Below are 27,166 nucleotides of genomic sequence, written 5' to 3' on the forward strand. Positions count from 1 at the left end.
TGCTTTTTTTGGAATTAAGTCAAATATCTTCATATTATTACCAGATAACCTAATCTCCCAACTTGTTTCAAAGATAATTTCAAGACTAGCATCTTAATAAAAATCCCAGCTAGGCTGGGTGTGGTAGTTCACACCTGTAATCCCAGCACTTTGAGAGGACGAAGTGAGCTGATCACCTGAGGTCAGGAGTTCGAGATCAGCCTGACCAACATGGAGAAAACCTGTCTCTACTAAAAGTACAAAATTAACCGGGTGTGGAGGCACATGCCTATAATCCCAGCTACTCAGGAGGCTGAGGCAGGAGAATGGCTTGAACCTGGGAGGTGGAGGCTGCGGTGAGCCATGATTGCACCATTGCACTGCAACCTGGGAAACAAGAGTGTAACTCTGTCTCAAAAAAAAAACAAAAAATGAAAAACAAAACAAAAAAACCCCCACCACCAACCAAAAAAAAAAAAAAAAACCAGCTAAAACATTATTTTAACAAAAACAAGACTTTGGCTCAACATGGTTATGCAATATTCAGTTATAATAGAAACATGTTTAATTATGGAGAGTAAAACAGAAACGAGAAACAACAGGTATCATCCATGTATTTTATATTCTTTTCTAGAACAATCAATCTTTATTAGAAAGTTGTAGCCACGTTTACAATAAATATCAACAATAAAACAGTGGAACAAATTAGTTTCCAAATACTCAACTCCTGTAACCAAAACACATTTTGGATTTGGGAAAACACAGTAAACACATACCAAAAACACAGCCACACATACCAAAAACACAGCCACACATACCAAAAACAAAAACCAGCTCAAGCATAGGATTGAACTGGCTGGAAAACACTTATTGTGTTACTGCCTTAAGAACTCCTCGGAGCACCTTGTAGCTCATTAACTGCACATTTTCCTTAGGGGGGAAACAAGGTCCTCTCTCAGTCACATATGCATAAGGAAATCTCAAAACCCAAAGGCCATCAGGTGGAAGCGTGATTTCTTGTTTTTCTGGGTAGAATACCGGACATGGTGGTGGGCCTGGTTGAACCTGAAAAACACAGGTAGTATAATTATTTTCATATTTCTCAATATGAAACAACTGAAAGATAAATGCCTAAACAAACGATAGACTCAAAGAACATATAAGGCCAGACGTGGTGGCTCATGCCAGTAATCCCAGCACTTTCGGAGGCTGAGGCCGGTGAATCACGAGGTCAGGAGTTAGAGACCAGCCTGGTTAACATGGTGAAACCCCATCTCTACTAAAAATAGAAAAAATTAGTCGGGTGTGGTGGCATGTGCCTGTAATCCGTTACTAAGGAGGCTGGGGCAAGAGAACAGCTTGAACCCAGGAGGCGGAGGTGCAGTTTGCTGAGATAGTGCCATTGCCCTCCAGCCTGTGCGACAGAGCGAGACTGTCTCAAAAAAACAAACAAAAAAAATAAATAAAAGAGCATATAAGATTAAGCAGATATGGGTATACTCCTAACTCTAATTGTATCCAATATATTATTTAGTCTCAAATATTATTCTGCTTTCCTCCAGAATTTTTTTTTTGGTGGGGGAATGGAGTCTCAGTCTGTCACCCAGGCTGAGTGCAATGGCGCAATTTCAGCTCACTGCAACCTCCGCCTACCAGGTTCAAGTGATTCTCCTGCCTCAGCCTCCCAAGTAACTGGGATTACAGGCACCTTCCACCATGCCTGGCAAATTTTTTTGTATTTTTAGTAGAGACGGGGTTTCACCATGTTGCCCAGGCTGGTCTCAAACTCCTGACTTCAGGTGATCTGCCTGCCTCGGCCTCCCAAAGTGCAGGAATTACAGGAGTGACTCACCGCGCCCAGCCTATTCTCCAGAATTTTAACTTCAAGCTCTGCCTTTGAATGAAATAATGTGAATTGATGGTGTGAATGGATTAAAATACCCACAATGTATTTTTTTAAAAAATAGAATATTAGGTATAGAAGGTATTTAAATTTAAGACCTGTTTAATTAAATAGTTCATTTTTAAATTTAATTTTTTGTAGGCCGGGCGCGGTGGCTCACGCCTGTAATCCCAGCACTTTGGGAGGCCGAGGCGGGCGGATCACAAGGTCAGGAGATCGAGACCACGGTGAAACCCCGTCTCTACTAAAAATACAAAAAATTAGCCGGGCGCGGTTGTGGGCGCCTGTAGTCCCAGCTACTCGGGAGGCTGAGGCAGGAGAATGGCGTGAACCCGGGAGGCGGAGCTTGCAGTGAGCCGAGATCGCACCACTGCACTCCAGCCTGGGCTGGGCGACAGAGCGAGACTCCGTCTCAAAAAAAAAAAAAAAAAAAAAAAAAAAAAAAAAAAAAAAAAAAATTTTTTGTAGAGATACAAGTCTCACTATGTTGCTCAGGCTGGTCTTAAACTCCTGGGCTCAAGCAATCCTCCCATCTTGGCCTCCCAAAGTTCTGGGATTACAAGCATGAGCCACTGCCCTCAGCCTGAAATAATTAGTTTTGATGCTAACTTGTACTTTTTAAAATCAATCAAAACAAACATCAGCATTTTTTACTTGTTTGGGGCGGCAGAGGGTTATATTTCTTACCTGAGGCATTAGTATTATCTGCAAAGGAGCATCAGGAACCACAACAAAAAGCCTCATAAGTTGAGCATAATGAGGTTTCAGCCCTCTACCTTGAGAGGATGACAGAATATATAAAGGCATGTCACTATTTAGGGCTTTTAAAGCTGATTCTTTTGGCCCACTTCCCATTACTTTCATTACTTTGTCAGGCCCAGAGCACATGAATCTCCGACCTCGAGAGTCTTCGTATTCAAAGCCCACAAAAGCTCGAGCTATGTCATCTCGCCGTCTTCCTCTTCCCATTACAACTGCACTTCTCTTTCCAGGAATGGCTTTATTTGGAGCAGGCCAAGAGTTTGTGTCTAAGTCTCCTTCGTCTTCAGCTCTAGTCCTGATGACAATGTCCCAAGGCATAAGATAATTTGTTCCTGGAATGAAGCCCTGTTGGTCCAAACCTGTATGAAAGTTATAAGACTTAGCAGGGCCTAGTTTAACCAAAGACCAGCTGGAGAATTTGGGTAGGAGACCTTTAGGGCAATTTGAATGTAGCATGCCTGGGAGATACTCAACTGTGGATGCCTGTCGATCAACCAAGTTTGGTCTCTTCTCAGTTTTCACTTCTACTTGACCATGAACTTCTGGATTATCTCCTCCTGCTTGTGGATCAGCTGGATAGGTACCTAAGCTATCTGTGGATTGGCCCAAACTCAAAGCTAAACTCAGGCTTGTGCTCTCTCCTTGGGTTTGAGGTTCTTTTTCTTTAAGTTTATCAGCATCTGAATCTGGAGGAGCAGGAGAGGATTCATTCTTAGCAGGAGCAGGATCTGGAGTACTTGGTTCAAATACTGGGAAATTGATATGATCCAATTTTCCACAACACTTTTCTTCCAGAAGCTATAGAGGGGAAGAAAAAAATTCAGTAAGTTTTTCATTTTAAATAATATATTCTTCACTCTAACAAGATCAATAATTGATGTGTAAGTAAGTATGTACACATAAAGAACTTGCTCTTGTTTATATATTATACTGCAGTTGCATTTGTTTTCTACTTATTCTGCTATTGAAAATATGTTTTTACTCAGATGATATTTAACAAAAAAAGAAGGAAGAAGAAAAAATTCAGAGTCTACCTGATAAAAGTCATAATTGGCTGCTTTGATATCAAAGGGATCATCTCGAGGTGCTTGTTTCCTTCCACAGTTGCAAGCACCAGTAGATCGAGCTCGGCTATTGTGATATAGCACAGGGGGATTTCTATCGGCCTCTGGTTTTTCTCCTGGAAAATATAACAGCCACTATTAATTTCACAAACACAATGTGCAGTCAAATTTACTTTGCATTCTACATCTAACCCCACAAATACTCCCAAAAATCCTTTGGAAAGAAAAACAAACAAAAACCTTACCTAAATACACATAACAGAAGAAGCAAGTGAAAATATATAAAATAATTTATATTATAAATCTAAAGTTTAGAGTTTTTAAGTGAATTTTTCCTCCTATCATCATCACGTACCATCATCTAACATAACATTCATTTTAGTTCAACAAATCCTCCAAGGCAGAAATGTTAATATGAAATGTCTGAAATTTTATACTACTTAATAATTCTTTTACCAATTCACTGGGACTTATTCTTTAAATGAAAAAAAATAAGAAAGTAGTCATAGCTGGTATTTTTCTTTTGCAGCAGGAGAGAAAACGTATAGCTGATGCACCTAAATTTCTGTAGGGCTCTTTCTAAAATATCAATACGTAGTGAACAGACTATCTTAAAACAAGAATGAGAACACAGCTCAAAAGTTTTTATTTCAAAATGCTGAAAAAATTTTAGCTACCTGATTTAGGTAATGAGTGAAATTTGTGTACACAGTGTTGATCAGTTAAACTCCTCTCCTCACAGAGCTGATGGCCATTGCTCCAAAATTTGTAGCAGTCCTCATGCAACTGCATGGCATATTTATGAAATGCTGGACCTCTAGCATGTTGACTGTACACTCGAAGAGCCTGGGCAAGCTGATTCTTATGGACAGTCATTGTGTAATTATGAGGCAAATTTGACTGGTAGGCACTGTGGGCCATGGGTAAAGCTTTTTGGCATCGATTTTCTGAGAATTTTGTGTCAATATCCAAAAACCCTTCCAAGACTTTAATACTGCTTAAAATCTTAGATGTTAGCTCTCCAGTGGGCGACCCCAAGTCCTCCTCTTTCCCATCAATAGCCACTTCATACAGTTTTGAAGCTGCTGAGATCCACTTCTGATAAGTAGGAAGTTCAAAATGGGAAGGCTGTGGGTTCCTGCCCACACTGTCATCGAAACCTTTCTTGCTTAGGACTAGCTCCACATGCTGCCATAGGAATTCCCGAAGAGTGAAATCCACTAGCTGGCCTGAAGAACTGGAACTGCTGCTGTCAATGTGAAAGGAAAGTTGTTGTCGGCTGTGCTGCCTCATTACCTGGTATCGCCTAGGCCCAGAAAGGGGTGCAGGCACCAGTAAAGATTCCGGGTCCTTCACAGTACAATGACTCCTAAGTTGGTCCAGCAACATACCTACTGGGTCCTCCTCCTGGCTTCCGGGTACTATGTACACGAAAGCTTGGTTGGCAGGCACAGTAAAGAGGCAGTTGATGCTCTGATTAGTCAAGACACGACTCTTCCGGAAGATTCTATAGATCTGGTCCTCCAGGGCATGCTGCAGCCTCCTTTTGGGAGAATGTTTCTTGGGCTTGTCTGGATGAGCTGGGTCTTGGTTCCGAGGAGGTTCTACCTTGAGGGCTCCATTGAGTTGAAAGAGGAAAAGGAGTCTAGGTGGGCAAGGTCGGCAGTTTAGCTTCCAGTCTTTGCCAACTGGACAATCCTTAATGGCTGTTTTAAGGAGTGGCAGGACCTTCTGTCTCAGCCCATCTAGGGCTCTGAATACTCGATCATAAGTGATATCAAAGGAACAAGTGGGATGGACCAGAAGCAAGATATGACAGACAGAGAATAGGTAAAGGAGACTGAGGCACTGCAGCTTCTCTTGATGCTTCCAGAACTCGTGTGCTTCTGCATGAGGTAAAGAGAGTCCACCTCCAGCTTCCCCGCTCTGAAGAGCCCGACAAGCCCGTAGAAGCTGTGAATTGTCACAGATGGAGGTGAGGAGAAGATAGAGAACTTTGCTTTCCTGATTGTAGTAGGCCTGCAGAAGGCTGTAGTCCTGGGAGCCTGCCTCCGTTCGGTTACCTTCCGCGGCAGTTCCACTTCCCCGAACTGAATCCCCGGCTGCAGCCCCAGGGTCTTCGGCTCCACCGGCCTCACCCATGGCGCCAGCCTCAGTCCTGATTACAGGCCCTGGATCCCCAGGATCTTGGTGGCGAAAGACTGGAAAGACCTGTCGGTCGCACACCGTATTCACAAGAGAGAACTTCTCGGAATTCAGGCGTAGAGCCGTCTTGCCGAAGATTCCCACAACACAGATCTCATCCTCCCGCCATGGAGGCTCCGGTCCGCCAGCCGCGCTCCCTCCGCCCTCGGTAGGGGACCCTCCGAGACTTTCAGAGCCCATCCAGGCTGACGCTCCCATTAGAAGCTCTCGCAAGCTCACGGGACCCGCCATAGTGCAAAGCCTTCTCTAGAGTCCTTCCGGTCCGTTAGTAAAACCTACCGGCTTTCCTCCAATTTTGAAATCCTTCCTCCGCTTCTTCAGTTCCTGCTTTCCCGTCACTTGGGTTCCGCCTCCTCTTCTCTCCTAGTTTAAGAGTTTCCTCAGCTGTAGGAACTGAGATATCAAAACAAACAAACAAAAACAACACAACACACACACACACACACACACACACCCGCGCACACACACACACACACACACACACACCCACACACACACACACACACCCCCGCTGGGGACGAGGGCGGTGGCTCACGCCTGTAATCCTAGCACTTTGGGTTCCGCCTCCTCTTCTCTCCTAGTTTAAGAGTTTCCTCAGCTGTAGGAACTGAGATATCAAAACAAACAAAAACAAAACAACACAACACACACACACACACACCCCCTGGGGACGAGGGCGGTGGCTCACTCCTGTAATCCTAGCACTTTGGGAGGCCGAGGCGGGCAGATAACTAAAGTCAGGAGTTTGAGACCAGCCTGGCCAACATGGTGAAACCCCATCTCTACTAAAAATACAAAAATTAGCCGGGCGTGGTGGCGGGCGCCTGTAATCCCATCTACTCGGGAGGCTGAGGCAGGAGAATCGATTGAACCCGGGAGGCGGAAGTTGCAGTGAAACGCGATCACACCATTGCACTCCAGCCTGGGCAACAAGAGCGAAAATCCGTCTCAAAAAAAAAAAAAAAAAAAAAAAAAAAAGTAAAAATTAGGGGTGGTGGCGGGCGCCTGTAGTTCCAGTTGCTCAGGAGACTGACGCAGGAGAATTGCTCGAACCGGGAGGTGGAGGTTGCCGTGAACCGAGATCGCGCCACTGCACTCCAGCCTGGGCGACAGAGTGAGACACCTTGTCTCAAAAAAAAAAAAAAAAAAAAAAGTTGTGAAATATCTTTGTGTGTAAATTATAACTTGCAGAACCTCTTTAACTAGCAGGCATATTGACAAATAGCTGCCAGGATAAAACTTACAACCAGATTTAAATGTATAATTATAACATGTTTATTATTCTGGGGTTTCGTAAAAAAAAAAATCTTTGAATCTAAAAAAATTATAGCACTATACAATAACATGACTGAATCTTTAAAATAAATGTTGACTGAAAGAAATCAGAAACATATATACCCTATAATTCTATTTCTTTCTTTTTTTTTTTTTTTTTTGAGATGGAGTCTCACTCTGTGGCCAGGCTAGAGTTCAGTGGCACGATCTTGACTCACTGCAACCTCTGGGTCCCGGGTTCAAGTGATTATCTTGCCTCAGTCTCCCGAGTAGCTGGGATTACAGGTGCGTGAGACCTCACCCAGCTAATTTTTGTATTTAGAGACAGGATTTCACCATGTTGGCCAGGATCTGGTGATCTGCCCGCCTCAGCTTCCCAAAGTGGTAGGATTACAGGTGAGAGCCGCTGCGCCAGACCTGATTCTATTTCTATAGGGTTCAAAAGCAAGCAAAATAAACCATAGCATTTAGGGGTGGGTTCTTACTAAAAGCAAGGAAATATTTATTGTACCAAACAGGTCAGTGATTACTTAGTGAGGGAAGGGATTATGATATGATAGAAGAAGGAGACATGTAGGGCTTCTGAGGATACTAATCATACGTATTTTTTGGTGGTTATGTGTGTTTTTGTTATATATATGTAAAACATATATATTGAAAAAAATGCATATATATATAGAGAGAGACAGAGTCTTGCTCTGTTGCCCAGAGTGGAGTGCAGTGGCGCAATCTAGGCTCACTGCAAACTCCACCTCCCAGGTTCAAGCGATTCTACCGCCTCAGCCTCCCAAGGAGCTGGGATTACAGGCGCACCGCCAGGCTCGGCTAATTTTTGTATTTTTAGTAGAGATAGGGTTTTGCTTTGTTGGCCAGGCTGGTCTCGAACTCCTGACCTCAAGTGATCTGCCAGCCTCAGCCTCTCAAAGTGCTGGGATTACAGGAGTGAGCCACTGCCTCCCGCCCCAGGCCTTTTTTTATTCTTCAGAAAGAGTCTTGCTCTGTCACCCAGGATGGAGTGTAGTGGCGCGATCTTGGCTCACTATAACCTCTGCCTCCCAGGCTCAAGTGATTCTCATGCCTCAGCCTCCTGAGTAGCTGGGATTACAGGCATGTGCCACCATGCCTGGCTAATTTTCTTTTGTACTTTTGGTAGAGATGGTGTTTCACCATGTTGGCCAGGCTGGTCTCAAATGCCTGACCTCATGTCATCCACCCACCTCGGCCTCCCAAAGTGCTGGGATCACAGGTGTCAGCCACCGCACCTGGCCCCCGGCCTGTATATATATATATATATATATATATTTTTTTTTTTTTTTCTTTTTCTTTTTTTGAGACAGAGTCTCACTGTGTCATCCAGGCTGGAGTGCAGTGGTGCTATCTGGGCTCACTGCAACCTCTGTCTCTTGGGTTCAAGCAATTCTGCCTCAGCCTCCCAAATAGCTGGGATTACAAGCGCGCACCACCATGCCCAGCTAAATTTGTATTTTTAGCAGAGATGGGGTTTCACCATGTTAGCCAGACTGGTCTCGAACTTCTAACCCCAGGTGATCTGCCCACCTCGGCCTCCCAAAGTGCTGGGATTATAGGTGTGAGCCACCACACTCGGTCTTGATCTTTAAATTCACATATATTTTCTATACTTAATATATGCTTTTTTATAGGTATTATTTCTAGTTAAAAAAGGTTAAAAAGAGAAAAACTAAAACTTTTATTAATCTTTATTTAAAGATGCAAGGTAGAACATATTTTAACACTGGTACAATGGCAGTAGCAGCTTTGCAAATGTTTATCTATATGGACTTTTTGTTTTCCCTGCCTGGCTTCATTATATAGTAAAGCATTTTTCTTTCTTTTCTTTTTTTTTTTTTTTTTTTTTAAAGACAGAGTCTTGCTCTGTCACCCAGCAGGCTGGAGTGCAGGTGGTATGAACACGGCTTACTGCAGCCTCAACCTCCTGGACTTAAGTGATTCCCCACCTCAGTCTCCCAAGTAGCTGGGACTACAGGCACACGCCACCATGCCTGGCTAATTTTTTGTTTTTTGTTGAGACAGGGTCTTGCAACGTTGCCCAGGCTTGTTTTGAACTCTTGACCTCAAGTGGTCCTCCTGCCTCAGCCTCCCAAAGTGCTAGGATTATAGGTGTGAGCCACTGCACTGGGCCATAAAGCATTTTTCTTTCTTTTCTTTCTTTTTTTTTGAGACAAAGTCTCACTCTGTTGCCCAGACTGTAGTGCAGTGGTGTGATCTTGGCTCACTGCAACTCCCACCTCCATGGTTCAAGTGATTGTCGTGCCTCAGCCTCCTGAGAAGCTGGAACTATAGGCACATGCAACCATGCCCAGATAATTTTTATATATTTTTTTGGTGGAGAGGGGGGTTTCACCATGTTGGCCAGGCTGGTCTCGAACTTGTGACCTCAAGTGATCCACCCACCTTGGCCTCCCAAAGTGCTGGGATTACAGGTGTGAGCCACTGTGCCTGACCCCCAGCCTATAATTTTTAAATTTGATATATTTTTTCTATACTTAACATATACTTTTTGAGACAGTTTCGCTCTTGTTGCCCAAGCTGGAGTGCAATGGGGTGATCTCAGCTCACTGCAACCTCTGCCTCCCAGGTTCAAAAAATTCTCCTGGCTCAGCCTTCCCAGTAGCTGGGATTACAGGCGCCTGACACTACGCCCGGCTAATTTTTGTATTTTTAGTAGAGACAGGGTTTCACTATGTTGGCCAGACTGGTCTTGAACTCCTGACCTCAGGTGATCCACCTGCCTCCGCCTCTCCAAGTGCTGGGATTATAGGTGTGAGCCACTGCACCCGGCCAACATACACTTTTCTATAGGTATTATATTTCTAGTTAAAAAAAAAAAAGGTTAGAAAGAGAAAAACCAAAACTTTTATTAATCTTTATTTAAAAACATTTTACCAGATGCACCTTGGTTGTTTACATTCTCTGGTTGCCATTCAGTCTCAAAGTAAGCACTGGGAGCATATGATAAATAGTAGTTTAAGGAAGCCATAGCACTTACAGAGTTCTCAAATGGTTACAATATAAAATCTGTCATAAAAATCAGTAAAAGATATAAGGTGGAACACATTTTAACACTGTACAATGGCAGTGGCAGCTTTGCAAATGTTTATCTATATGATTTCTATAGGACTTTTTTTTTTTTTTTTTTTTTTTGCCTGGTCTCATTAAGTAGCAAAGCATTTTTTCTTTTCTTTTTGAGATGGAGTCTTGCTCTGTTATCCAGCAGGCTGGAGTGTAGTGGTGTAAACACGGCTCACTGCAGCCTCAACCTCCCGGGCTCAAGTGATTCTCCCACCTCAGTCTCCTGAGTAGCTGGGACTACAGGCACATGTCACCGCGCCCGGCTAATTTTTTGTTTTTTTTGTAGAGATGGAGTCTTGCAATGTTGCCCAGGCGTGTCTTGAACTCTTGGCCTCAAGTGATCCTCCCACCTCAGCCTCCCGAAGTGCTAGGATTATAGGTGTGAGCCACTGCATTGGGCCATAAAGCATTTTTTTTTTCTTTCTTTTCTTCTTCTTTTTTTTTTTTTTTTGACACAGGGTCTCACTCTTGTTGTCCAGACTGGAATGCAGTGATGTGATCTTGGCTTACTGCAACCTTTACCTCCAGGGTTCATGTAATTCTCGTGCTTTAGCTTCCTGAGTAGCTGGGACTATAGGCACATGCCACCATGCCTGGATAATATTTATTTTTATTTTTGGTAGAGATGGGGTTTCACCATGTTGGCCAGGCTGGTCTCAAATGCCTGACCTCAAGTGATTTGCCCACCTCAGCCTCCTAAAGTGCTGGGATTACAGACATGAGCCACTGTAACTGGCCTTTTTTTTTGAGACGGTCTGGCTCTGTTGCCCAGGCTGGAATACAGTGGCATGATCTCAGCTCACTATAACCTCTACCTCCCGGGTCTAAACCATCCTCCCACCTCAGCCTCACAAGTAGCTGGGACTACAGGGGTGCAACATCACACCTGGCTAATTTTTTGATTTTTGGAAGAGACGGAGTTTTCATTACGTTGCCCAGGCTGGTCTCAAACTCCTGAGCTCAAGGCATCCACCTGCCTTGGCCTCCTAAAGTCCTGGGATTACAGGCGTGAACCATGATGCCCGGCCCTAGCATTTTTCTTATGATCTCTTATCCCACAAGAATGGTCAAGTCATTTAGCATTAAATGAATAGAGTACACAGTGGTTTACAATATTATAAACATTGTAAGTGCCCCCTAAAATATTATTGTTATAAATACTCAACTGCTTTATTCTCAGTGATTATTCCCTTTAATTTTACATAATGTAAATGTAGCTAGCAGGTTTTTTTTGTTTTTGTTTTTTTAACTTTTACTAGAAGCTGATATATCTCTTCACTACCTATTTAATTTTTTTTTTTTTCGAGACAGAGTCTCTTGCTGTCACCCACGCTGGAGTGGCGGTGGTGTGATCTTGGCTCACTGCAACCTCTGCCTCCCAGGTTCAAGCGATTCTCCGGCCTCAGCCTCCCAAGTAACTGGGACTACAGGCGCATGACATCACACCTGGCTAATTTTGTATTTTTAGTAGAGATGGGGTTTCACCATGTTACCCAGACTGGTTTTGAAGTCCTGACCTCCCCACTTGCCTCGGCCTCCCAAAGTGCTGGGATTACGGGCATGAGCCACTGTTCCCGGCTACCTGTTTAATTTTCATCCATAAATGTGTTATAAATATAGATGTGGATCTCTGGCCAGGTGTGGTGGCTCATGCCTGTAATCTCAGCACTTTGGGAGGCTGAAGTGGGTGGATCACCTGAGGTGAGGAGTTCGAGACCAGCCTGGTCAACATAATGAAACCCCGTCTCTACTAGAAATACAAAAATTAGTCAGGCATGGCAGTGTGCACCTGTAATCCCAGCTACTCGGGAGGCTGAAGCAGAAGAATTGCTTGAACCCAGGAGGTGGAGGTTGCAGTGGGCCAAGAGTGCGCCACTGCACTCCAGCCTGGGTGACAGAGTGAGACTCCATCTCAAAACAAAACAAAACAAACAAACAAAACATATATATCTATAAAGATGTGGGTCTCAAAAACAGGACTGCCTCTTAGGTGGTAAACATTGCCCCCAGGTTTGCTTTCTAGTCTGGTGACTTTACAACACTCTATTTGGCATCTTAATGCAATATTTATCTATAGAAATCCAGTCTTTCTGGGGAGTTGCCTTTTAGTTTTAGAGATGGGTTCTTGCTCTGTTGCCCATTCTGGAGTATAGTGGAACAATCATAGCTCACCATAGCTTCGAACTCTTGGGCTCAAGTGATCCTCCCACCTCAGCTTCCCAAGTAACTAGGACACTTAGACTACAGGTATGCGTCACCATGCCTGGCTAATTTTAAATTTTTGATACAGATGGGGTCTCGCTATGTTTCCCAGGCTGTATTACTGTCTTTGAATATATAGGTCAGTGACAACAGGGAACTAGGTCTCACAGTGACCTGCTATGGACTTGAGAATCCTTGGTAAGGCATTGTCAAAAACTATAAGGTTCATGTTGAAGTCGTCATAAAATTTTTATGTAGCTGTATAAATGTGGAAAACAGATATAAAAATAAGGAATACCTCAGACTTCTGTGAGCCAGATATAAGTACCTACCTAAGATGCGAGAAATGATATTCTAATTTAATTTTTTTTTAATTTTTAGAGATGGAGTCTTGCTATGTGGTCCAGGCTGGAGTAGAGTGGCTATTCACAGGCATAATTATAGTACACTACAGCTTCAAGTGATCCTCCCATCTCAGCCTCCTAAGTAGCTGGGACTATAGGCAGGTGTCACCATAGCTGGCTGATTTTGTATTTTTAATAGGGACGGGGTCTCCCTATGTTGCCCAGGCTAGTCTTGAATTCCTGGGCTCAAGCAATCCTCCCACCTTAGCCTCCCAAAGTGCTGGGATTACAGGTATGAGCCAAGAGGCTATTTTATTACTGTCATAACTGCACCTATACAGTATAAACTGAGTTATCTAGTTAAATTTGAACAACCTCTCCAACCTAAATTGGGTAATTCCAGGATAAACATCACTTTGGAGACTGTATTTTCCCATCCGGTTCTCTTGATGATCATGCAAACTAGAAAATATCCAAATATCTGTATCCACTTTATATCACAGTATATGTGCGCTCCATACATACTCTAATTCTCCAAATGGAATTATATTAGTATATCTATATATATACCCTACTACATTAAAAAAAAGGATTTGGGTTTTTTTTTTTTCCTTGATGGAGTTTCGCTCTTGTTGCCCAGGTTGGGATGCAATGACGCTATCTTGGCTCACTGCAACCTCTGCCTCCTGGGTTCAAGCGATTCTCCTGCCTCAGCCTCCCGGATAGCTGGGATTATATGCACCCACCACCATGCCCAGCTAATTTTTGTATTTTTAGTAGAGATGGGATTCCACCATGTTGGCCAGGCTGGTCTCAAACTCCTAACCTCAGGTGATCCACCCACCTCAGCCTCCCAAAGTGCTGGGATTACAGTTGTGAGCCACTGTGCCTGGCTGGGTGTTTTTATCTGCATTTTTTATGGATCATCACATGGAGTCAGGCAGAGTTGGCATCAGTTTTGTTCATCAAAGCTGCTTGTAGAAAGTGGCAGAGTTGGAGTTGGGCTTCTAGGGTGAGCCAGCTATATAAAAAAAAAAAAAGTCCCAAATATAATATCAGTTATATTCCTGTGATAAATACAACTCTCCTCCTTTCTCAACAGAACCCAGAATTTTTGCAGGGCAACACTGCATTCAGATTCCAAAAACCACTTTTCCCAGTTTCCCTGATGCAATCAGAAGTTCCTGGATAGGGCATCTTTGAAGAAATGAGGCATAGCTTACCTAACATTTGCCTGTCTCCTTCTCTTACCTAGAATGTGGACATGAGGCTTCAGGAAATGTAGCCATTTTGTATTAAGAGGATAAAAACCACACATTAAGGATGGAAGAACAGTGATTATATTGTGAAACCACTGTATTATAGTTGTGGACTTCCTACTTCCCAAAGAAATATTTAAATAAAAAAAATAAGTCCGGGAGCTAAGCTATGAGGATGCAAAGGCATAAGAATGATACAGTGGACTTTGGGGACTTGGGGGAAAGGGTGGGGTGGGGTGAGGGATTAAAGACTATACATTGGGAACAGTGTACACTGCCTGGGTGATGGGTGCGCCAAAATCTCAGAAATCACCACTAAAGAACTAATTAGTATAATCAAACACTTTCTGTTCCCCAAAAACCTATTGAAATAAAAAATAAATTAAAAAAAAAAAAGACAGTTGTAGGCCGAGCACGGTGGCTCACGCTTATAATCCCAGCATTTTAGGAGGCTGAGACAAGGGGATCACATGAGCCCAGGAGTTTGAGACCAGCCTGGGAGATATAGTGAGACCTTGTCTGTAAATTCTAAAAAAACAAAAAGGAGTTAGTTGTATATATTAAACAAAAAGTCCCAATTTATTTATTTATTTGTCAAGGCAGAGTCTTGCTATATCACCCTTGGCCTTCCAAAGTGCTGGGATTATAGGCGTGAGCCACCGTGCCCGGCCATTTTTGTATTTTTTTGGTGGAGGCAGGGTTTCGTTATGTTGACCAGGCAGGTCTCGAACTTCTGGTCTCATGTAATCTGCCCACCTCGGCCTCCCAAAGTGCTGAGATTACAGGCATGTGCCACTCACTGTGCCTGGCCAATCCTACCTATATTTTATAGAATTTTATGAAGCCTAAATATGAAAGTACTTTGCAAAATACAGTACCATGTAAAAATTATTATTACTAAGAAAGCTGCTTTAAATTATGATCATAAATCATGATTATGATTATTTATTTGAGACACAGTCTTTCTTTGTCACCCAGGCTGGAGTGCAGTGGTGCAATCACAGCTCACTGCAGCCTTGACCTCCTGGGCTCAAGTGATCCTCCCACATCAGCCTCCCAAGTAGGTGGAACCTCAGGCATGCACCACCAGGCCTGGCTAATTTTTTGTATTTTTTGTAGAGACAGAGTTTCACCATGTTGCCCATCTTGAACTGCTAGGCTCAAGCAATCCCCCCACCTCAGCCTCCCAAAGTGTTAGGATTACAGTCATGAGCCACCACACCAGGCCAATTTATTTTCAAGTAAAGGAACCAATATTCTTTTCCTAAAGGGTTACCTGAAACTTTCTCCTTAAGGCCTGAGTCATCACTGGAGTCAGTCCTGTTCCTGTTTCCATATTTTCTTTGTTGGTAAGAGGGGTTCCACCTGGGCTCCTACAAAGGTTTTGAAAATAAAAATAGCTGTGTTTTATGCCAACTTTTAAAATGGACTTACAAGGCATAAAGATATGAGAGTGTATTACCTCTCTACATCGACTTTTCTAAGCAGTTTCCGCAAATCCATCTGACTTTTTCCAGGAGTACTGATAAAACAAAGATATAAAAATTAGAACTTGCCAGATTTTATTATTTTTTCCCAAAGGAAAGCAATCATTTCTATAGGCAACATCCGAGAAAGTAGTTCTATGTGTTACATTAAAAAATTGTAGTAGAGGCTGGGTGTGGTAGCTCACGCCTGTAATCCCAGCACTTTAGGAGGCCGAGGCAGGTGGATCATGAGGTCAGGAGTTCATGACCAGCCTGGCCAAGATGATGAAACCCCATCTCTACTAAAAATATGAAAAGTAGCTGGGCATGGTGGCGGGCACCTGTCATCCCAGCTACTCGGGAGGCTGAGGCAGAGAATTGCTTGAACCTGGGAGGCAGAGGTTGCAGTGAGCCGAGATTGTGCCACTACTCTAGCCTGGGTGACAGAGCAAGACTCCTCAAAAAAAAAAAAAAAAAAAAATAGCAGAAGATGCCGATGGGAACATAAGGTGATATAGCCATTCCAATACATAATACTTCTTGACCCAGGAGTTACATGTATAAAAATCCATCCTAGGGAAAAACTCAGCCATGTACAGAGTTGATAGGCACGGATGTCTAATGAAGACTTACAGAAATTAAATGTCATAACCTAAGCCAGGCACAGTGACTCACCCCTGTAATGCCAGCACTTTGGGAGGCTGGGGGGGGGGTGGGTCACTTAAGGTCAGGAGTTTGAGACCACCCTGACCAACATGGTGAAACCCTATCCCTATTAAAACATATAAAAATTAGCCAGGCATTGTGGCACACGCCTGTAATCCCTGCTACTCAGGAGGCTGAAGCAGGAGAATCGCCGGAACCCGGGAGGTGGAGGTTGCTGTGAGCCGATATCGCATCACTGCACTCCAGCCTGGGCGACAGAGCGAGACTCCATCTCAAAAAATAAAACAATACAAAAAATAAAAAATAAAACAGGTTGCTTTCAGAAATTATATAATATGAAAACTAGTATGTCTTGGAATCAAGTAAATATGGTATATGTGTGTATCTGTCTGTGTATAATCATATTGTAGATACAGTTTTGTCCATTCAATATACCATGAACTCTTCCCATCTTTTTGAAAATTAACTTCAAAGTTTCATTTTGACATCTTCAAAATATGCAGTTCATTGCATGTAAATTTCACAGATAAAATCCTGTCTTGAGACATTTAGGTTATCATTTTTTTTTTTTTTTGAGATGGAGTCTCTCTCTGTTGCCCAGGCTGGGGTACAGTGGCACAATCACTTCTCACTGCAGCCTTGATCTCCTGAGCTCAAGTGATCCTCTTTCTTCAGCCTTCCAAGTAGCTGGGACCACAGGCACACACCACTGCATCAGGCTAATTTTTAATTTAATTAATTTTTTAAGAGATGGGACTCTCACTATGTTGCCCAGGCTGGTCTTAAACTCCTGGCCTCAAGTAATCCTCCCACTTCGGCTTCCCAAAGTGGTGGGATTACAGACATAACCCACCACACCCAGCCTAAAATTCTTGATAGTATATCTTTTTATCCCAAAATCTGTCATTAAATCAATGGCATATCTTATAGTAAACAGCATCTTTAAATGGGGCAATAAAGCATATGCCCAGAAAAAGACTAGAATGATAAACCGCAGTATGTTAACAGTGGCTATCTCCAATGATAGGACTATTTAGATAATTTTTGTTTTCTTTTTTAAACTTTTCTGTAGATTTCAATTTTTCTATAATGAGCATATATAACTTTTAACATTAGAAATACACACAAAAATCTTGTTTTCCCTTTTTTTAGGCCCTTGTACGACAATATCATTCTTTTAAGAAGTAGTAGAGCATAGTACTGTGCAGTTCCTTACATTAAGACATTTGTAACTCGAGTTGATAACACTTTGGAGTTAGGTTTCAGGGTAACACGCTGCAAATCAGAGACAGTAACTAGTGGATTCCGTGCTTTCGGCGATGGTATAAGCTTTAATTATAAAATGAGACATTATTAAAACAAATTTTAAAATATCACTCAAAATGTAAACATGCAAAAATGGCAAATATCTGAGTGCTGAGTATGTGTAAGATACATCCACTATTCTACCCAATTTTTATTCCAAAGCTTCAAAGGATGTCTCTACCTCTTCAGACTAACGGTTGGGAGATAAAAATTGCCTAATTAAATCATTTTCTTTTTTTTTTTTTTTTGTGAGACGGAGTCTCGCTCTGTCGCCCAGGCTGGAGTGCAGTGGCCGGATCTCAGCTCACCGCAAGCTCCGCCTCCCGGGTTCCCGCCATTCTCCTGCCTCAGCCTCCCAAGTAGCTGGGACTACAGGCGCCCGCCACCTCGCCTGGCTAGATTTTTGTATTTTTCAGTAGAGACGGGGTTTCACCGTGTTAGCCAGGATGGTCTCGATCTCCTGACCTCGTGATCCGCCCGTCTCGGCCTCCCAAAGTGCTGGGATTACAGGCTTGAGCCACCACGCCCGGCCTATCATTTTCTAATATACACATTTTGTTGGGAAATCCAAAACTACTAAAATAAAAACATAACAAACTTAACTTGAAATGAAATGACTTCTCCCCCCAGCCCTGCCCCACCCCCCTAGTTGTATACAAATTGAGATGAGGTCTTGCCATGTTCCCCAGGCTGGTCTTGAACTCCTGGGCTCAGGTGATCCTCCCACCTTGGTCTCCCAAAGTGCTGGGATTATAGGCACGAGCCACTCACCCTGCCTGGAATGACTTCTATACATAAGGCTTATGCTTATTTTCCAGAATGGGACAACAAGGTTAAAAGCAAAAAAGAACATGTATATGGTCAATGACATCTTACCTTCCTCCTTTCATCTACACTCTGTGTCTTCTTTAATTTTACAGTCAGCAGATCTTTAACTGTTATCTGCATGGGTCCATCTTTTTTTAATGGTCCAGCCTTGAAATACATGGTGAGGTAAGAATTCAAATTGGAACCAGCACAACTGGTGAAATGCAAATCCAAATCTAGTTTTTAAAGACTCAGAGTTAAGAGGTAACTCTTATTTACCCTAGGAACCTTTCATATTCTTTCCACTCAACCAAGAATAATCCTGTTTTTATCACCCATTGAAAAGTATTCATCAAAATGTAAGGCTTCCCACCCCTCCCCCAATTTCGTTTTTATAAGCTAAGGCTTTGCTACCAAATAAGAGATGGACCAGTTTCCTGCAATAATGCATTTTCCGTAAGAGTCATTACAATAAGACAAGAGTTGAAGGAGTTAATCGGGTTAAAGTGAAGTTTTCCTTGAATTACCTAGAAAGATGACTCAGTTTCCATAGAGCAAGAATGTATACAATAACAGAGGTATAATTAGGGCAAATATAACAATAGGCTCTGGGTTTTTTGTTTTTTGGTTTTTTTTTGGTGTCAAGATTGGGAAGACTCTGGATTTAATTCAGCTACATTAAACCAAATGTATCATAGTGAAAATTCAGCAGATTTTAAAACAGGGTCATGCCTGTCTTAGTGATTCACAAATTTTCTGGTCCCCTTGGTAAATAAGTAACTGAAATAGAGATTGATTCTCCAGCCTAACGACATGAAACTTTGGAATCCACTAACTCTTTGTTCTGACTTCACTCACTAAGCAATCTTCTATTTTTAATTTGGTTTCCTAGGGAGGTTTTCTTCCCTAGGAAAAAGCCATGCTGAGAAGCGAATAGGAATCTTCCACTCTACTGGGTTTCACACACATCACTTTCATTTCTCAATCCAGCTTCTAGGAATTCCTCAGGGACTGAGATTTTAAAAACATAATAATTAAGATATGGAATCAGAACAAAATATAGCCTTCCGGCCCAAGCCCTGATTAGCCTGGTCTTAAAAGGCTACTTGGCTTTACTGCTATATTACACACTGACCAAAACATATCATTACTAGATTGTTACCTACCTGAAGTGCTTTAGCAAGACTGGGTTTTCTGAGCAACACAGGTGCTACTGGTGGTCGAGGAGGTGGCGGAGGTGGAAGTGGAGGTGGAGGTGGAGGTGGAGGAGGAGGAAGATGGCTGGCTGGCTGTGGCAGCGTGGGAGGAAGCACAGCTTTGGAGTCTCCAGGGGTGATGAGAACACAGGCAGGCACATTTGTAAGTTTACCACTCATGTGACATGTTTGACCACAGCTTGGACAGGAAGAACTTTCTGAGATGGTCTGGAAGAAGACATCACATTTGGCAAATAAATAACAAGTTACTTTGATTCTTGAGGGTGACAGTCATCAAAATAATAGCTACCATGTATTGAATACTTTCTCAGTGTACCATGTGCTTCATGATATTTTCTCATTTATAATCATAAGTTTCTTCATTTCATTCATTCGTTTATTTTGTATGTACTATATGCCAGGCACCATAAGTACAGTGTGAGCCCTGTGTGTCACCTCATGGAGCTGACAGTCCGGTGAGGGAAGACAGACATTAAACATGCACAGAAGGCCGGGAATGGTGGTGCACACCTGTAATCCCAGCACTTTGGAAGGCTGAATCCAGCGAATTGCTTGAGTCCAGGAGTTCGAGACCAGTCTGGACAACATAGTGAGATCTCATCTCAAACAAAGATGCACAAACACACTCAAAACAAAACAATACTTCAATAAGATCAATGAAGTGTGCTATGAGCATGAACAGCTGGAGGCTTGGGAAGTGATATTTAGCCATGATCTCAAGAATAAATTGAGACTTAGCAGATGAAGGGAGATAAAGACTAGGGGAAGAGTTCCTTGCAGAGGAAAAAATACTTAATGCAGCCAAGAATATAGTACATTCAAGAAACTGATAAAGGCCAAGGATCTGGAACATGACTACTGTGGACTGAATTGTGTCCCAGAATTCGTATGTTGAAATCTTAACATCCAGAACCTCAGAATGTGACTAGTGACTATATTTGGAGATAGGATCTTTAAAGAGGTGATTAAGTTAAAATGAGGACGTTAGGGTGGGTCCTAATCCATTCTAACTGGTGTTCTTATAGTAAGAGGAAATCAGACATGCAGAGAGACATGTACTCACTCAGGAATGTACTCACACAGAGGAAAGACTGTGTGAAGATAGAGCGGAGACAGCCATCTACAAGCCCAGGAGGAGCCTCAGAATAAACTAACCAAGAAGCCACAGACTTCTTGCTTCCAGACTGTGAGAAAATAAATTTCTGTTGTATAAGCCACCCAGCCTGTGGTATTTTGTTATGGCAGCTCTAGCAAACAAACACAATGACCCTATGCAGTAAAACAGTGTATTAATTCCCTGTGCCTGCTGTAACAAATTATCCCAAACTTGGTGGCTGAAAACAATTGAAGTTTATTTTCTCACAGTGCTAGAGGCATAAAGTCTGACATCAAGGTGTCAGTGGAGCTTCACTGCCTCCCATGCCTCTGGGGAAGAATTGGTTCCTTGCCTCTTTCGGCTTCTGGTAGCTGTCAGCACTCCTTGGTTTGTGGCTACAGCACTCCAATCTCTATCTCTGTGGTCACATTGCTTCTCTTCTCTGTATGCATTCTCTATGTGTCTCTCTCATAAGGGCACTTGTCCTGGGACTTAGGGTCCACCTAGATAATCCAGGAAGATCTCCTCATTTCAAAATCCTTACCCTAATTACATTTGTAAAGCCCTTTGTCCAAATAAGGCTGTATTTACAGGGTCTGGGGATTAGGACTTGAATATACCTTTTGGAGGCTGCCATGCATTCAGTCCCCCACAAATGGTATCATCCCCAATGTACAGATGAGGAAACTGAGGCCCAGAGGAGTTAAATGACTTGCCTTTTTCTCCTTTGGCTAATTCATCGTGAGGCACAAATTCTGGGAGCAGGAATGGAATTCCAGAAGCTTCTCTCCAGACCAATGAGCACAATGTTGAGACACAGGGGCCTTTCTTAGGGGAGTTTGGAGTGGATATTTTCCTGCACATATCCGTCAGGAAAATAGAAACCACTCTGGATATTGAAAAGAGGGGTCGTGTAATACAGGCACTTGGTTACATTCATAACGGAAGAGCTGAGAGGCCCACTGGGTACCGTGAGGCAATCAGAGATTAGCAACAGCAGGAAGCCATTAACATCCTGAGGCTGGAGAAACAAAAGGTGGAGGCAGTGTATCCAGAGGTCTGGAGGTAGGTTTACCCAGAGAATCAGGAAACATTGGCTGGGTGCGGTAGCTCACATCTGTAATCCCAGCACTTTGTGAGGCCGAGGCAGGTGGGTCACCTGAGGTCAGGAGTTCGAGACCAGCCTAGACAACATAGTGAAACCTCGTCTCTACTAAAAACACAAAAATTAGCCAGGCGTGGTGGCAGGCACCTGTAATCCCAGCTACTTGGGAGGCTGAGGCAGGAGAATCGCTTGAACCTGGGAGGTGGAGGTTGTAGTGAGCCGAGATCGTGCCACTCACTACACTCCAGCCTGGACGAGAGTGAAATTCTGTCTCAAAAAAAAAAAAAAAAAATAGGAAGAAGAAGAAGAAACATGGAGTATTTATCCAGTGGGAGATGGGGCCAGAAGGCAACAACTACCATTGCTGGAGAAATCATGCAGTAAAGAGGAGGGGAAGAAACTCCTTGTCTTGTCCCTCCCTACAGTCTCTCATCAATGTCTTGCAATAGGCCATCATAACCAGGAACCAGGTGACCTGGAACTTGAGGAATGTATCCTGTAGGAGCCAGCCCTCCCAGCAATATAGAGCAGAGCTTCTGAAGTGGGGTAAACAGGCCCAGGGACTAGCCCTCACCTGTAGCCATTCCTACTTCTGGTAAAAGCACCTGGGTTTTCCTTCTCTCCCTCAGTCCACCTGATCTGGTCAGGATACTCACTCAAGGACTAGACACATGACCCAGGGCAAGTTCTCTCAGCTGAGATTGTTCTGTTATGAGAATAAGAATCTAAGGCTGCCAGCAACCATGTTGCTAGTGGAAGGGGAGAGTCTGTCTGAGAAATAAACTTATTCTAAAGAAGGTAGAACTGAAAGATGAGACAGAGCCAGGATGCTGACAATATCATTCGAGTCCCTGAATCCAGTCATACCTTAGACTTACTGGTTTTATGGGCTTAAGCCGGGTTGCATTGTGTTTCTGTCACTTGTGGCTAAAAGGAATTTTGACTGATACAGCCTTCTAGGCGCTTTCTTAGTGAAGGAAATAACATAAGCTTCATTGTTAGTTCACATTTTTTTTTTTTTTTTTTTGAGATGGAGTCTTGCTATGTCGCCCAGGCTGGAGGGCTGGAGTGCTAGAGTGCAGTGGCATGATCTTGGCTCACTGCAACCTCTACCTCCTGGGTTCAAGTGATTCTCCTGCCTCAGCCTCCTGAGTAGCTGGGACTACAGGTGTGTGACACCACGCCCAGCTAATTTTTTTGTATTTTTAGTAGAGACGGGGTTTCACCTTGTTGGCCAGGATGGTCTCGATCTTCTGACCTTGGGATCTGCCTGCCTCAGCCTCCCAAAGTGCTGGGATTACAGGTGTGAGCCACCATGCCTGGCCCATTCTTAGTTCTATATCATCATCCTCCCTGGTACATTGGGATTAATGATTTGGGGTTAAAATATAAGAAGAGCTGAAATAGGAGAAAAGTCATGAAACGTAGAGTGTGTACACCAGAGGTGAAGAAGAGAAGGAAAGGTTTATAGAATTATTTCACACATACACACACACATTCATTCTAGACTTTTTAAATTAAAAGAAAACTTTTTTTTAGAGACAGGGTCTCACTATGTTGCCCAGGCTAGAATGCAATGGGCTGGAGTGTCCTGAGGCTCAAGGAATCCTCCCACCTCAGTCCCCTGAGTAATTGGGACCATAGGTGTGTATGCCACGCCCAGCTACAAAATTTAATTTTTAAGGTCTGTTTGAATACTGCCTTGCCACCCATAGTAAACTGCTCTGACAAAGTTATAAAATTATAGGAATTCAAAAAAGCAATGAATTTACTTCTAGAACCAAAATCTCAACTGGTCAATTAGTTTTATTTTATGTTTAATTTTTTTGCTATTTATTTTTGGAGTCCCACCTAGTCTCAATAATTTTATTTAGGCCTGGTGTGGTGGCTCATGTCTAGAATCCCAGCACTTTGGGAGGCCAAGGCAGGCAGATCACTTGAGGTCAGGAGTTCAAGACCAGCCTGGGCAACATGGTGAAATCCCGTCTCTACTAAAAATACAAAAATTAGCCAGGTGTGGTGGCAGGAACCTGTAGTCCCGACTACTCAGGAGGTTGAGGCAGAAGAATTGCTTGAACCCAGAAGGCAGAGGTTGCAGTGAGCTTAGATCATGCCACTATACTTTAGCCTGGGTGACAGAGCGAGACTTTGTTTCAAACAAACAAAAACAATTATTCTATTCTTTTTTTGGTCTCAAATAATAATTTTTTGAGACAGAGTCTCGCTTTGTCACCCAGATTGGGGTGCAGTGGCATGATCACGGTTCACTGCAACCTCCGCCTCCTGGTTCAAACGATTCTCCTGCCTCAGCCTCCTGAGTAGCTAGGACTACGGGCATGCGCCACCATGCCTGGCTATTTTTTTTAGTAGAGAGGAGGTTTCATCATGTTGGCCAGGATGGTCTTGAACTGCTGACCTCAAGTTATCCAACCACCTTGGCCTCCCAAAGTTATATATTTTAATAATACATGGGAACATCCGATAAACACTGTTCTGAATATACCTTTACATTTAATTTAATAGTGTATTATTATTGTTATTATTATTTTGAGACACAGTCATGCTCTGTTGCCCAGGCTGGAGCGCTGTGGCGTGATCTCAGCTCACTGCAACATCTGTCTCCCAGGTTCCAGTGATTCTCCTGCCTCAGCCTGTGGAGCAGCTGGGATTACAGGAGCGTGTCACCATGCCAGGCTAATTTTTTGTACTTTTAGTAGAGATGGGGTTTTGCCATGTTGGCCAGGCTGGTCTCAAACTCCTGGCCTCAAGTGATCCATCCACCTTGGCCTCTCAAAGTGCTGGATTACAGGCGTGAGCCACCATGCCTGGCCATTAGTGTATTCTTTTAAAAAAAGTTTTCCTAGGGGGTAGGGGACTGATGGTATATTCTTGAGATCATACCTCATTAGTACATACAGAACTACCTCATTCTTTTTAACAGCTACATAGTATTCCACTGAATGAATGGATTATAATTCAGTCAATTAATCCCATATTCTTTGACACTTAGTTTTGTTTTTTGTTTTCACTATTTTTCAAATCACACTGCAATAAATCACTTTGTACATATGTACAAAATTTGGTTGCATCAAATGATATATATTTTAAAAATGTTGATAGATGTTAACTAATTATAGCCCATAGAGGTTTTATCAATTTATGGCATTCTCAATAACAAGAAAGCACCTGTTTCTCCAAAACTTTTGGTCTTTGATTTGTTTGTTCTGTCAATCTGATAGGCTAAAGGCATTACTCATTGAAGTTTATTTTGCATTTCTGTTTTTTGTGTGTGGCAGAGACTACTAATTGCCTCCCAATATACATTTTTGCCTTCTTCTTTAGTAATAGGAAACCTGACTTTTAGCTGGACACACTGTAATCCAGATGATAGATTACATTCCTCAGGTTCCCTAGTGACTAGGTATAATTAAATACATGACTATGTTTTAGCGAAATGAGAGATAAGTAAAAGTTCTGTAACTTAATGGGGGTAGTAGGATAACTTTTTCTTTCTGCTGCCTAAAATAAAGACATTTTGTTTATGCAAATATTCTTTGAGGCTTGTCACTGGTACCACACCTAGTCCTGATTCACTTTTTTTTTTTTTTTTTGAAATAGAGTCTCATTCTGTCACCCTGGCTGGAGTGCAGCGGCGCAATCTCGGCTCACTGTAACCTCTACCTCCCGGGTTCAAGTGCTTCTCCTGCCTCAGCCTCCTGAGTAGCTGGGATTACTGGTGCCCGCCATCACACCTGGCTAATTTTTGTATTTTTAGTAGTGACAGGATTTCACCATGTTGGCCAGGCTGGTCTCAAACTCCTGACCTCAAGTGATCTGCCCACCTTGGCCTCCCAAGGTGCTGGGATTACAAGTGTGAGCCACAGCACCCAGCCCTGATTTACTCTTGAGATGGAGTCTCGCTCTGTTGCCCAGGCTGGAGTGCAGCGGTGCGATCTCAGCTCACTGCAACCTCCGCTTCCCGGGTTCAAGCAATTCACCTGCCTCAGCCCTCCGAGTAGCTGGGATTATAGGCATGCACTACCACATCCAGCTAATTTTTGTATTTTAGTAGAGAGGGGGTTTCACATTGGCTAGGCTGGTCTTGAACTCCTGACTTCAAGTGATCCACCCACCTTGGCCTTCCAAAGTGGTGGGATTACAGGGGTAAGCCACTGTGCCCGGCCCCTGATTCACTCTTAAGTGAAGTTGAGTACCTACTCATGTATTTATTTATTTTATTTTTATTTTATTTTATTTTTGAGACAGAGTCTAGCTCTGTCACCCAGGCTGGAGAGCAGTGGCACGATCTTGGCTCACAGCAGTCTCCACTTCCCGGGTTCAAGTGATTTTCCTGATCTCAGATGATCTGTCCGTTTTGGCCTCCCAAACTGTTGGGATTACAAGCATGAGTCACCGTGCCCAGCCCTACTCATGTATTTAAGAACCATTTGTATTCCTTTTCTTTCTGCCCAGGATGGCCTCAAAATTCTGTGCTCAAGTGATTCTCCCATCTCAGTTTCTTGAGTAGCTGGGATGATAAGTGTGCACCACTGTACCTGGCTTGTATTCCTACATTTAGGTGAATGCTGTATTCATATAATTTCCTCATTTTACTGCTAAGTTATTGGTCTTTTTTGTATTGATTTGTATTGGTTCTTTATATATTCAATAATTAATTGTTTTCCTCATATTTGAGCAAATATTTTTGCATCTTATTTTATTTTATTTGAGACATGGTCTCGCTGTGTCGCCCAAGCTGGACTGCAGTGGCATGATCTCTGCTTACTGCAATTTGCGCCTCCTGGGTTCAAGCGATTCTCCTGCCTCAGCCTCCCCAGTAGCTGAGATTACAGGCATGCACCACTATGCCTGGCTAATTTTTTTTTTTTTTGTATTTTTAGTGGAGACAGGGTTTCACCATCTTGGCTAGCTGGTCTCGAACTCCTGACCTCAGGCAATCCACCTGCCTCAGCCTCCCAAAGTGCTGGGATTACAGACGTGAGCCACCGCGCCCAGCCTTTTGCATCTTATTTTGCTGTGCATAAATTTTTATTTTTATGTCTGATTATTTAAATTTACAAACAAGCCAGGTGCCATGGCTCATGCCTGCAATCCCAACACGTTGGGAGGCTGAGGTAGGGGGATCACTTGAGGCCAGGAGTTTGAGACCAGCCTGGGCAACAAAGTGAGACCCCCATCCCTACAAAAAATAAAAAAATTCGCTGGGTAGGTGGCACACACTTCTGGTCCCAGCTATAAGTGAGGCTGAGGCAGGAAGATCCCTTGAGCCAGGAGGTCAAGGTTGCAGTGAGCCATGATCATGCCACTGCACACTAGACTGGGTGACAGAGTGAGACCCTGTCTATTTAAAAAAAAAAAAAAAAAGCAAACAGCAGGCAA

General features: G+C 43.1%; 2 protein-coding genes across 3 annotated transcripts in view; both read right to left on the reverse strand.

The window, feature by feature from the left end:
* Positions 1-582: 582 nt before the first annotated feature.
* On the reverse strand, positions 583-6,170 carry LOC105476836 (SMG8 nonsense mediated mRNA decay factor). The gene is made up of 4 exons (XM_011733093.2): positions 4,386-6,170; positions 3,679-3,824; positions 2,570-3,442; positions 583-1,044 (listed from the first exon to the last, which is right to left on the reverse strand). The coding sequence occupies exons 1-4, from the start codon at positions 6,142-6,144 to the stop codon at positions 847-849; spliced, it is 2,976 nt and encodes a 991-aa protein (XP_011731395.1). The 5' UTR covers positions 6,145-6,170; the 3' UTR covers positions 583-846.
* Positions 6,171-10,079: 3,909 nt separating this feature from the next.
* LOC105476831 (proline rich 11) overlaps positions 10,080-27,166 on the reverse strand; it is a 93,526-nt gene continuing 76,439 nt past the window's right edge. For both annotated transcript variants that reach the window (XM_011733076.3, XM_011733074.2), the window contains exons 5-10: positions 19,515-19,772; positions 18,418-18,516; positions 17,453-17,565; positions 15,567-15,626; positions 15,381-15,477; positions 10,080-13,866 (exon numbers count right to left, since the gene is read on the reverse strand). In XM_011733076.3, the coding sequence (XP_011731378.2) occupies positions 13,798-13,866; positions 15,381-15,477; positions 15,567-15,626; positions 17,453-17,565; positions 18,418-18,516; positions 19,515-19,772 (696 nt within the window). In that variant the 3' untranslated portion in view covers positions 10,080-13,797. The remainder of the gene's footprint in view (positions 13,867-15,380; positions 15,478-15,566; positions 15,627-17,452; positions 17,566-18,417; positions 18,517-19,514; positions 19,773-27,166) is intronic.

Source organism: Macaca nemestrina, chromosome 17 (genome assembly GCF_043159975.1).
Source record: "Macaca nemestrina isolate mMacNem1 chromosome 17, mMacNem.hap1, whole genome shotgun sequence".
In the NCBI taxonomy this organism is placed as follows: Eukaryota; Metazoa; Chordata; class Mammalia; order Primates; family Cercopithecidae; genus Macaca; species Macaca nemestrina.